This window comes from Pinus tabuliformis, chromosome 5_1 (assembly GCF_031772625.1).
Source record: "Pinus tabuliformis cultivar Carrire ecotype Pingquan chromosome 5_1, CPIR1, whole genome shotgun sequence".
NCBI lineage: Eukaryota > Viridiplantae > Streptophyta > Pinopsida > Pinales > Pinaceae > Pinus > Pinus tabuliformis.
Window position 1 is genome coordinate 469,226,078 of NC_142305.1, and position 13,767 is coordinate 469,239,844.

Genomic DNA, 13,767 nt, shown 5'->3' on the forward strand with positions numbered 1-13,767 from the left:
TTTCCTTGTGCCTGTCTTTCGTACGTGTCAAGAAATGAGTGGCAAACAAGTTACGCGACATCAACTTTTTCGTACGTATCAGTTAATGAATCAATTCGTTGAAAGCACCGGAGATATGATTTCCATACACGTGTGAATAGATTCTTACATGACGCGGATCTCTAAAAAAAACGCGGAATGCTCTATCATTCACGAAACTTCCACGGTGGCTAACCGTTAGTTCCTTTTTCCGCTTTCCCCCACACCTTCCCGGGGTATGGTTCCTTTTTCTGCTTTCCACCACACCTTCCGCCTACCCCGATATTATTCATTTTCTTCACTTCTTCTACAAACTTCGGTTTCCAGATGTTTCTAGGAAGTTCCCGCACCGCTCTTTACCGTTGTACAAATAACCAGTTCTCTGGCTTCATTCCACAATCACATTAGAGACCCGTGAATTCATCTCCTCTGCTATTGAATTTCTTGAATTTTCACTTTCCAGCTGCCGATTCGTGGCCAGATTTGAAGAAGAATTATAGGGCGTTTTCCTTTGCTGTGCTAGGGTAAAGAGTTGCAGAGCATTTTCTTTCTTTTGCTAGGAATTTGAAAATGGCAGCCATCGTGGGCTCTGAATACTGGTGCCACATATGCAAGGAAACAATTCGCAATGTAATTGGAGAAGAGGTCTGTTGCCCTAGATGCAATGAAGGGTTTGTTGAAGAAATCGAAGGTGGACGGACTCAAGAAGCTCAGTCCCGGTCTGGTGGCTCTGAGTCGACCCCAAGGGAAAGGATCTTTACCGAATTAAGTGAGGAAGCTGCTCGGGAGCCCCAGGGCAGGAGGCCTGCAATGTTTGTGGTTGGAAGGTCACCGATTCTTCACTTTCTGCAACCCCTGGGCGGTACTGTGGCCAGGAATCGAGTATCAGGAGGTAGTGAAACAGTTCTTGTCATGAACCCCTTTGCTCTCCACCATGAAGAGGATGAAGAAGGGGGCTTTTTTGTGCCCATGCCTGAGGCCTTCGGTGACTATTTCATGGGATCGGGGCTTGACTGGCTGATCCAACGCTTGGCAGAGAACGATGCGAACCATTACGGCACACCGCCGGCTTCGATATCTGCCGTTGAGGCCATGCCTGCCGTGAAAATTTCCGAGGAGCACCTGAGCTGTGACTTGTCGCAATGTGCTGTTTGTTTGGAGGAGTTTGAACTGGGAAGCGAGGCACGTCAGATGCCATGTAAGCATATGTTCCATTCCGATTGCATTCAGCCGTGGTTGAAGCTGCACAGCTCGTGCCCCGTGTGCCGGTACCAGATGCCGGTCGATGACGAGGATGATGACGCGGAGAAACGGCAAGTGGAGGAGGCCAATTCGTCAGAGGAGAACAGAGGGGAGGCCAATTCGTCAGAGGAGAACAGAAGGGACGGGTCTGACAGACAGGCGAACACGTCAGATTCGGAGGGCGGACAGAATGGCCAGGCTGGCAGTGAGATGAGAAGTGAATTTTCTCTGGCACTTCCCTGGCCACTTATTAGGTCCCTGTTTTTGTCGAGACGTGAAAGGGATGGGCAGAACGGGCAAGAAGGGGCTCCGGTTGGTGAGCCGTCTTTGGGTTAGATATTTCGAGGCCTGAGTAACTAAATCCATAAATCTCAAATGATACCTAATTCTTCGGATTGGAACTTGTACTTTTATGATCTGCGATATCTGCTTAACCATACTGAATGATTCGCATGGAATTTTATTTCACCTCACATTTGTAAGAACAAAATAACTCACATTAAGCATAAGCATATACAATAAAAATACGTATTATTGTTGTTGATTAGGATTTCATCTTGGAAAAACAAATGATCCTATAATTATGGCAATTCCTGTGACTGCTAATGCGACAAGACAACGACGCCGTGAGGTATCTCGTGGCCATTCCTTAGGAACTCTCCGAGACAATTCTACTACTGGTGAGCTGTGATTATTTTCTCCGTGATGCTCTCTTGAAGAATCCCCAGTGTCATGAGAATAATCAATACGAAGGAAGCATAGATTTCTTATGAAACTGGATAGAAGAATGAGTCAATAAGACTTAAAAGGAAAAACAGTCAATTTCAACGCAAGCTTCAAGATCTATAGGAGGAAAGAGAGGAGCCTCAAAGAAAAGTAAAATTACTTGAGGAAGAGATACGACTAAAAGCAAATGCTTTATCCAAGGCTGAATAGAAATATTTTGGAATGTCAATGAGTAAAGTGGAACACACATCACCTTCCTAGGATTCAAAAGATCTGGTTGATTCAAAAGAGGTGGTTGAACTTTGTGAGAAACTACGGTTTATTGAGGGTGAATTGGAAACTGTTACAAAATAGTTTGAGGTAAAAGACAGAGATCTTGATGCTAATATTGAATACTTGGAAAATGTTAGCCAAGCTTTGTGCTTCAGAGCAGCTTGAGATTGGAAATTTTCTCGCAGGAGAAGCAATAGCCATTATTTAATTCCAAGACCCAGTGGTCACATGAGCATTTGCCAGAAATGCATAGCAGTTTTCTACACGTCATTTTAAGACACGTTTTCTGGTAAAATGAAAGCTAATCTCAGAAAAATAAAACATGGGTTTTCTCAAAATGAGGTCAATTATAAAACCCAAGGACGATTTTCTCAAATTCGTAATCGATTGGGAGATAATCAGGGTTCAATGGAGCCTTACTTGGAAAATTGCATGAGAAAAAAACGATTTTCAATTAATACACAGATAGCAGTTGCGGCCTTGATTTGATTTTCTTGATCTACAGGAGGTAGATCTGCCATGGAGATACTCAAATGTTGGTGGCTCAACTCTTGATACACATCATGGTTTTGTTGTCAAGTATAGTGAGGATCGAGATTGTTGAGAATGGATCAACCCCGAGGTCCTCCGCCTCAAGAACATATGTCTAATATTCCTGCAGTTGTTCTAGCTTCTCAAATGAGGGATCTTAATATCAGTACTCAAGAGCCTTCTAGGGTACCTTATATCCCTCCAGTAAAGGCTCCTGCTACAGCTGAAGCCAGTTGTTCTACATCTATGGCTTCTGCGAAGAAGTCCATTAAGGGATTTAGCAGTGTCTAGATTCCTTTGAGCTCGGTTTCATTCGGATCCATTAAGTTAGAACGAAAGTTGCAGAGTGGACAGAGATCTAAGACCACTCTTGTTCCCGTTAATCAACAAGAAGGTGGAGGCAAGAGAGCCATTGGCCCTATGAATATAACCTATCTAATATTGTGCCCCTTTAACTCATGCAATAATCATTTCATAAAGATTCATCCTTTATACCACTTGTTTTTCACATATGATTTATTTGTGCATGCCATTTCTAGCATGTGTTTTGCATATAAAAAAATATGCATAATAATGAAGCCATCAATTCACATTTGCATTTTGATTTTTTCAAACATAGTATGCATACCATGGTGCATGAATACTTATTAACCAAAAGTCTTATTTGGTTTCCTTCTTCCTTTGGTCACGACATAGGCTGAAGTTAAAAAAGAAAAAAAAAAAAAAAGAGAATAAGGCCCTTTTTTTTAGGCATGGCAAGCGACATTAGAAGGTGATTTTGCAGCTTAATACAATACTTGAGATTGATGAAAACTAATATCAACTAAGGGGGTGCCTACATGAGTGTTGGAACCATCCAAATATTGACTCCTTCTAATGGGTCTGTTGTGGACCAGATCCTCATACCAATCAAGTGACATTTGGAGAAATCGGGTTAATTCATGGTGTAAAGAAGCAGAGGGATTCAATGGATTGGCATGTGGATTTCCTGCAAAGAGAAACCTGACCTATAAGCTAAACCCTGGCAAAGACATCCCATCTTCTCCCCATAATCTCATTTGGATGAAGAAGATCAATCCCAACATTGCTTTTATATTTAAATAGTATTTCATTTTCATTTTAAAAGGGACATGTGTCAACTCCACATTGAGCATAGACGGAATCACACATCGCCCTCATCCTGTGATGTAGAATGCACCTCTTTGCGCAATAAAATTTAGAGAGCATAATTAAATGTTGATTAAACTTTAGTATGCTTTTTACTATGTCAAAGTAATAATTAAATACATATTCACTAATAATCCATACACATAAATAAATGACATGGAAAAAAAAACGTGTAGACGAAATGGTTTTTTTGGATGGAATCTGATATATTTTTTTAGTAGTATTGCTATTTATTATTATTTAAAATGCACTTTTGAATGTATAAATGGATGAAACACCCTAAAAAAACCCAGAAGCACTGGATCTTTGTAGATTAAAAAAATTAAACTTATGGTTTTTAAAAATCTCTATCCAACTTTTAGACAAAATTGATCAGATAAAATGTTCAAACAAAAGATATTTCATCTATTAATTACGTCGTAAGGTGTTTCCCTCTGGGAAGAACTCCCCCAATTACCACTTTGTACTATTGTTGACCCTCAAATCCATTATTAGATGATTGAACAATGGTGTGCAGTCAGATTATGTAAGGGCCCTATCCTAGGGTCTGCTAATGGATCTAATTTTTCTGAATTAAATACGATAAGAGGTGATAACTTACACGGCTTTTAAACAAATAAAATTTTGTCATTTACATTATAATCAACATAAATTATGGTGAGCATTCCATTGATATCAACTTAACAAGAGTAGTCCATGGAAAAATACCTGTTCCGGCGGTTGATGACGATACCTTTGTCTGATAGCTCCAGCTGAACGCTCCTTCTGGCCGACCCAACCGGATTTACCTCCCAGCCAACTAGGAAACAAATTCCTAGCCCAGGAAACCTCCACAGGTTCCCTAGCCCTCCGTGCCCAAGTCCAACCAGATATAGTGTGTCCTCAAGAAGAATGTGCAAAACTAGATAATGATATTTCCTCCTCTCAAACCCAAGAAACCTCCACAGGTTTCCAAGGTCTCTCAAAATCATAACAAGGCCAAACAATCACAACCAACCCCCACAATCCTAAGCAAAACTCCAACTCCCCCTCTTCTTCCTTCCTCCTTCCCTTTTATACCTTCTTTCCTCAACTACCTCTCATTAATGTCATTAACTCTCACCCATCCTTGGTTGACTTCTCTTCCAAGCTAGAGTACATTTGGAATTGTGATATGAATTTAAAATTGAGAATTTAATGGGGAAGTACATTTGGGAATGTGAAGTGTAATTACATGGGGAGGACCATGTCTCCTCCTTAGTAAATGTGAGGGTACATTGGGGAATGTGAAATGAATAAATATATATATATTGATGATAAGATGGAGAGGACTTTGTCTTCTCCTTATTAAATGTGAGGGTACATTGGGGTGTGTGAATGAATAAATATATTTTGAATTAATGGAAGGAGACCATATCCTACACAATATTCAAATTGAGAAGGTAAGTGGGGAATTTGAATAATGGAAATCATAAATTTATTTTAGACCAATATTTCTCAATATTTTCAGATAATGTAAATATTAACACAATTTGTAGGATAAGATTTAAGTGGGGCATTACATACACCCCTCCTTCAGAAAACTTCGTCCCGAAGTTAGAATGAAAAGATACAAGGAGTTTGAAAGCATAGCAAACCAGAAAGAGTTATAGCATTAAAATTCGATGAGTCAGATAATGGCATTACTTCCCATCAAGAGTCTCCAACTGATCTATAGCTTCCTATCCACCTTGACCTACTTCCGTTCCCACCCTATCCATCCTCTGCTGCTCTATCAGTGGCAACGGCCATACTAACCACTGATAAAACCGACATGGTGGAAGCATCGAATACCTCGACCGAACTTTCCCCAGCAGGCATCTGGCAATCGTCATCACATGTCTAGGGGGAGCGTTCAGTTGTCCTCCCCACGATTCCAGGTTTCGGAGGATACACGGTGGGAAACACCTCCACCCCTCCTTCAGAGCACGGACCACACTACAGAGCTGGTTGGACTTGTCATCGAATAATCCAGTCAGGTCGTCTTGCCACCTGTCATTTGCATTTTACTCGTGTCATAAGAGTGTATATCAAGTAGATACCAAATGCAATAGAACAATGTACATCGTACCTTTCCTCATTGGTTGTCTCGACCTTCCCCAATGGAATAGTAGATCTTGGCTATCATATGGTTCTTTCCAATCTGTAGTTTAGTTCTCATCCATGCATATATATAACCACAAAATAGATATAGATACATGATCTTAAACATCATGTTTATTAAGCCCAGTGTCCACTTGTCAATTTTTGTTGTTCATACTGGAATTAAATCTTACATCAGATAAATCATAATTTCACTAAGTCATCGATTAGATAAATCATATCTATATAAGCCTATATGATGCAATAATAACTTTGACAAGTCATGCACTAGATAAATTGTAACCAAGTAAGTCATACATTTGGTTATACATCCAACATTTCCATCATCAATACCAAATCCATCAATTGATTTTCAAGTGTCCAATCAAATGTATATAATGTTCATAAATAACAACATGGAACTGCACAATAGAACCTTAACATATGTGGCTATTTATGTTAAAATGGGCATCATAAACGCTCATGTGTTATCCTCGTGGAACCCCTCAATAACAATTAGAGTTGAAACAGATTCAACTGTCCATCATGGAAAATAGAATTTGAACCCGTATATGCTATAAGGTGGTACCAAAACCAAGATAATAGCAAGCAACAAATTAGTGCACTATCAATTCCACTAGGAGGTGTTAGTATAAGTTTTATGCATATAATTTCTTTAAAACCTTAGTGAATAGATAAGTCCCAATCTTCCAAACCCATTTAATTAATCTTGAAAATAAAATAAAAACTCCAAACTTCAGAACTGTTTCCAACATGATTTTCATACTTTATTTTTTTTTTGTAAATTGAGAGGAATGTCCTATAAATGTCAAAAGGTTCAAATTTATTATATATTTAATCATTGTTTACTAGTACTAAAACAATCTTGTGATATATATTGCAGCTCACAATATGACCAGACAATTGAAAAATAATTAAATGAACGGAATAATTTCCTTTTCCCTGTTGCTATTAGTATTTCCTCTAAATGGCACTGCATTTCTAAAGATCCCTACTCCTTTCATAAGTGGCCAGTGACCACAAAGTTGCGAAGAAAGTTGAGGGTCTTTTTATCCAAAACTAGCAACACATTACTTTTCACGATATTTTTATTCAACACTAGAATAAGGGTAAAAGTGTATCCTAATATTTTCACTAGTCTTTTATTGACTAAATAAGCTTCCATTCTAAAATCCCAAATTCTCTACAAATTGATCTTCTCATTCAATTTAAGATCATTAAAAACAACTGTCAAAGTAAGCCTTACACAAGCCCATAGTATTCAATCTATATTTTCACTAGAAAATTCTACCCCACTAGACCATCTTTGTAAGGCCTCCATCTGTTATGCACCATGCAATAATTGTTGGCATCCTCTTTTCCTCAACCTTAGATTACATCATGTCAGACCATTTTTCTTTGGATTGTTTGCTTTCTGGTTTTATTGTTTTTCCTTGTTACCTGTACCTATTCATTATTAACAAAAAATTTTTTGATTACTTTCTAGATTTCTTCGTCTTAATAACAAATAACATGACAAAGCATACTTAGTTACAAGACTAGGCTTAATATGTATGGATTAGAAGCAACCGTTACATTGAATCTCACCATGCTAGATTGATGCATTCTAGTGAAAATTGATTTACCTGATTGACTATTTATCATATTTCCTTAAAACTGCAAAGCTTGGTTCAAAGGTTTGAAACTTCCATAGGCAAACACATAATGCAATCATCAAAAGTTTCCAGATAAAATCGTAGACTCAGTGGAAACAACCACATTGCTTGATAAAAGGATGTTACAATCCCATTTTTGAGTAAGCTATAAATTGATAGTTCTCATCTGTCTTTTAGTAAAAATTTGCTACTATTATAAGTCAAAATCATGATGAAAATGCGGTTTTAGATTTTAGATGGTGCAACTAAAATAACAATATTGTTTTGTCAGATTCATAAAGCTACTTTGTGATAAAAAGTGACTATTTCAGGTATTTTAATTGTATTGAGCAAACCATTGCACCATCACATCACCACTTCCACAGTAACGATGCATCAGGAAGCACAACATAAGTCTATTTCCCATTTAATCAAGTTTCGTATAAATCATAAGCACTTACGCATTATGTTTCTCTTAAAATGCACAGCTAATGAAGTTTAAATTTTCATAGAATGTTCTGTGAGTTTCAATCTAGCTAAAGTGGTACATTACAAATGACCAGTTAAACTTTAATCTAATCCCTCAAAGCCTTTCAAATAAAGAAATTCTCACGACTTGTACTTTTTCTAATTGAGCATTAAAACACATAGAAATTACACCCCTTTTTTTCTGCTACCGTCTAATATCGTGTGAATTTTTCAAACTTCAACGACCACTGCAATATGTTTTACAAAGATCAGGTTGACAAGTAAGGAACTTTGTTTTAATCTAAGAAGATATTGTAAGGGTAGATAATGAACAATTTAACCCTAAATTAGCACTTCTCATGGAGAAGTAGATAAATATCATCATATGCATGCAATGTTAAGATTGAAATTTGTACAAAGATAAAGCTTATAATGGCCTTGGTGGGCTTAATGGTTAAGAACAGGTATTTCCTTGTAACATGTCATAGATTCAAATCTAGAGGGGAGTAGAGAAGGTAAACCTCCACCGACTTTAGTAGTCAAATCACTGCAAGGAGGCGGATCCCTTGTCTCAGAAACAAGGGGTCTCATAAACAAATTTCGTGTTTGACTTGACCATGACTTATTATTATTATTATTATTATTCAAAGGGAGAATCTAACTCTGTTTGTAAAAAAAATATTTGACACAGGCATAACATCAACATAGAACCAACTTGTAATAGAAGTATGTTGAAGATCTGTCTTAATATAAAGCCTCTTTCTCTCTTTTGAAGCCATGAAGGTACGAGGGAAACACTATTCAAATGCAATGACGCTGGGATAATCACAAAGGACTACTAGCTTCTTTGGAGATGAGCCTAAACAAGTCATGCTATATATGGGAGCCTTTAAATGTAAAGAAGCTGCAAAGAAAAAAAAAAAAAAAAAACTACGAAAGGCTCCCCAACTTCTTTGAAGATCGGCCTTAGACAATTGGGTCAATATAACATACCATATACAGAAGACTCCTCGAATCCGAAGATGTGTCCAAGCCTAGGTGATATCCCCTAACTATAGTCGTCTTAGTCTAGCCAACAAAAGACCAAATCATCTTCATGGCAAGAAGACAGTTAATCACTTGAAGATGGTTGTTTGGAGAACAGCTTGAAGATAAATATAATCTTGTAAGGATATTGTCACCGTGCAAGAACTGTCTAATGATGAGATTAATTAACTGGAAGACAACTGCTCCCATGGTGATGGAGGTTTGAACTAGAATTTGTCAAAAACAATAAAAATCAATAATATTCGAAATTGCAAGAATGCGAGCTAGCTCCTATAGATAGTAACACTTAATAGAGTCCAGTAGAAATTGAACTACTTTTAGCTCCAGTTTCCTTACAGAAAGAAGAACCGAGAGACTCTAGAGTCTGGAAAGCACGATTGGACCCAAAGAAACAATTTATTTTGTCATGGACTATTACTAGCAACAGAGACCTGACAGCAGAAACAAAATGAAGTCCCATCCGTTAACTATATCAGCTAATAATGCTTCCTGGGGTAAAATGCTTGGCAATGAATCTCTACATATCCATCCAATTTGTATGTAGCTTTGGTTGTACTCAGGTTCTTTATTTAGCTTTTATGGTCTATCACGTGCAAGTTTCCAAGTGCTATTTTGCATATTAAGTTTCTTCCTGCTCTAGAAAACTAGAAAATTGTTTGTGTATGAATCCCTTTCATTAACAAGGCACACTCTACAGTCGCTATTGCAATATGATTTAATCTTCAACATAAAAGGGGGTAATGAACTATCTATATGAATGATCATTGATATCCCTCATGTCAGAAAGTTGAAAAAAAGGGGTTATAAAGAGGAACAAATGTGGCCCTCTGAGCTTGATAACAGGCCAAGGAAAGAGGATAGAACTGTGCTCCCACTCTAAATCTCGGCAGTTCTTCAGCAAAGGATAAGCATATTGCAGAGGGAAACATTCCACAAAGTTACAAAGCAAAAGATGGATCTCAGTTAAATAACCTGCAAGGATAAGCAAATGAAAGAGGAAAGGATCTACACAGACATCAGTGTAAGGTAAATCATCAGAGGCTATGAAGCATATGACGAAGACCAGGTAAAGGGTCCAAAACCATACATCAATACAGATCAAGCAGGCTGCAGAGAACAACACCCTACAACACCATAAGTAGAACACACATTATTGACATTCCGGAGGCAGAGGATGGACATCAACCAAAGATTAAAATACAGTAGCCTGATATTTATGCAGGTAGTCATAAACAGACACAGACCACGCAGGGAAATAAAGTCCATTGAAGAATAAGCTTCTGAATTCAGTTTGTCTAAAGTGATGCTTTCTGCAAGTTTCTGGGCTTACAAAAAAATTTGCCATGACCACTGTATTCATTGATGATCATAACAATTAAACCAGAACCTACTGCCACACTATACATCTTCATGAGCATGTTTGACTAATGGATATTGGTCAGACAATAGTTTTTCCGCCATTAGGAAACAACATCATAGTAATTGTGACTACATCTCCATCCTATTACCAACAAAGCCACAAAATTGAAACCTGTTTCTAAAACAGAGATCACAACTGATGATAAATACTATGATATGAAATTTTAATTACCGATAAACCAGCAGATACTAAAAACCATTTCACCAATTATGGAAACGAGTTAGGCCACGATTTTTGTTTTGATTTTGAGTTAGTAAAGTTTAGGGCTCAGAACAAGCCATGTTCTTCCCATGTTACTAATAGTTTACAAGTTCATGATTTTGTGTTCACAGCTATCTCATGACCCATGGCACTCTCTAGAGGTGGGGAGGAGAGCAAATTATAAGGCTCACTAATTCGCCCCTAAATAGAAGGGCCAGGTTACACTCGAGGAAGAAATGATATATGGTTCTCAATCCACCCAAGGGATATAGTAGATTTTAATACGCTTGGGTCAATACACCATAAGTCTAAGTAATGGGAAAATATGAACTACTTTGTGGATTCCATAATCATTACTTTGCAAGGAATAATAGGAATCAACATTCCTGGATACCCAGATTCATGCTAACACTTCAACTATGTCTAGAACCAGCCTATCAACCCAAGAAATAATATATAATACTCACATCTACCTTGTCAAAAGATAGGATTCTCCCTACTAACTGACCCTGGTTCAATACACATTAGATACAAAAAAATAATGACTACCATTAACAACCTGAGGACCCATATATGATCTCTTTTCAAGGGATTTTTGAAGTTAGCTTTCTTGATTATCTTAAATCCGAACTCTCTGCCATCATTCAGGTGTTGTGTGTAAGAGACCTCCCCTCCCTTTTCGGTTACAATGATATGTTTAAACACCTTAAATAAATTAGAATAGATTCATCTTTACCCTGGATTCATTACACATTGAGTGAGAGCACAAACTGTTGAAGTTTGTGCCACAAGTCTTTTGATGCCCCTTCAGTCCTTAATAGTTTCGTAGTTAAAATGCATCTATGCTAGTCTTGAATAACTTTGATGTGGTTAATAATGCAATCAATCTCACTTCTATATCTTCCAATTTGCCATCACTCTGCCAATCTCAATGCTCTGCCTCTTCAGCTAGTCTTGATTCCTGGTGGCCAAATTCACATTAAAGGGCATTCTATTCTAGAACATAAACTCCAGCCCCCCCTCCTTAGTTTTTTTGTATTCCGAAGAACTTGCCTCTTGTGAATATCGCACTTGGACTTACTTTTGCCATGACCACAAAATTTTCTATCTTCGTAGCGTATTGAATGTCAAGAAATAAACTATCTTCAGTGTTTTGTAATATATTAAAGTTTCTATTTTCATAATGTATCACACCGAAGCAAAGTTTCCATATTTGTGGCGTATTGCATGAGAAGAATATTTCCATTTCATTGTGTATCACAGTCTCAACAGCGTTTCTATTTTCTCCTTCATATGCTACCAAAATATTTTTAGCGCTGGTATTTTTTATCTTTTATGTGTATCTTTTAATTGTGGTAATATTCATTTTGTATTTTATCTGTTCTCTTTTTTGAAATTATAGCCATATTCTTAAATTGCTCTTAAGCAGTATAAACTCAAGCACAAACTAGATAAGAGAATCGAAATTACAAATAGAAAAAAAAATAAAAATAAATAAAAAAAACTCACTACAGTTTTGACTGATTCTTGAGCAAGCTTGACCATGTCTGGCGAGTATCAAAAGTCTAGCGAGTTTGACTAAATTTCACCAAGTCATGCCAAGTTTGAGTACTGAATTGACATCGTCAACAGAGACAAGTTTTGTTATCAGTCGTGGCATAGGAGTTGAAGGGGTTTGAGAAAGGGAATATATAATTTTGTGCTTATCACAAAACTGAAAGACATGGTTCACAATAGGAATTACCAACTAGAGGGGATTTCTTATACTGTGCAAAGACATGCTATATCACATTCTTTCGGCTTCGATGACGGGATGAGCATTTTATGTTGAACTATGCTTTAAACTTGAGGTGCACAATATGGGTGGTATTAGTATCAATTTTTCCAGCGTTTTCCATCACCATGGAGGTATCTACTCATCCTCTAGCCCTTCATACTGAAATAATATGTCTTATGCAAGCTACACAAGTGGAGACTTGGACTGGTTCTTCTTAAAATAATAGTGTATAAGGACACAAAAAATTTTCCACGTTAATTATGGTATTTTGACCAAGAAAAAAAAATTCAATAGGGCCAAGTTTTTTGTTTTGACAAAGTTGATTCCTTGAGATCCAATTATCCAGGCATTAAATGATTGGCCACTGGTTTGGTGGAATTGTAAACAAATCAATAAAGTTGCCACCTTTCCACTAACCTCCTACACACATCTCCTAAACAAATGTTATTGAATGACCGCCAAGTGGACCGATCAGTGATTTCTAATAAAAACAAAATATACCAACTACTCACACAGATGGAAACATTATACTGGGGCTCTGCGGGAAGAGATGGTTGGCAAATGGATGTCTACACAGCCTAAAGTTCTGTCAGATATTGATGGACCTGTCAATGAATCTCCTATGCCAAATGCCATTTCTCTCTTGCCAAAATTGAAAGAACAAACATAACCTACAAATAATATGACGGTATCCATCAACGACAATTGGAGACACCATAAAAGTACCACCTACGTAGCCTGGGACCGGATTAAATTTTCCATGGACAACTGATCAAAGATAAGTTTTAAATGTTTTACCTGCTGGACAACTCATCCAGGGACAGACATCAGATTGGCCAAAGGTGCTCCATCCCCTCCAACATCTATCCAAATTGTTCGGTGTGGGGGCACTGGAGACAACTTGCCATAATTTCCAGATCGGTTTTTAACATACAAAAGTCTTGACTCAAAATGTCGGAAACATTGTAAGCCATATCTGTAAGACTAAGTCTCCTCATTAATCTAAATATATAGGGTACAGTACTAGTTCTAACTTCTGAGTCATGAGAAACACGAGTGTGGGATGCTGGACTAAATCTGTCCAAAAATACTTCTCAAACCCCCTATATCTTTCTTTATTGTGCATAAATCTCACAATGATA

At 37.5% G+C, this 13,767-nt stretch overlaps 1 protein-coding gene across 1 annotated transcript; it reads left to right on the forward strand.

The window, feature by feature from the left end:
• Window positions 1–290: 290 nt before the first annotated feature.
• LOC149165536 (E3 ubiquitin-protein ligase RING1-like) lies at window positions 291–1,804 on the forward strand. Its single transcript, XM_089432318.1, has one exon. It carries the CDS (start codon window positions 589–591, stop codon window positions 1,594–1,596), a length of 1,008 nt encoding a protein of 335 aa, XP_089288444.1. The 5' UTR covers window positions 291–588; the 3' UTR covers window positions 1,597–1,804.
• Window positions 1,805–13,767: the final 11,963 nt, after the last annotated feature.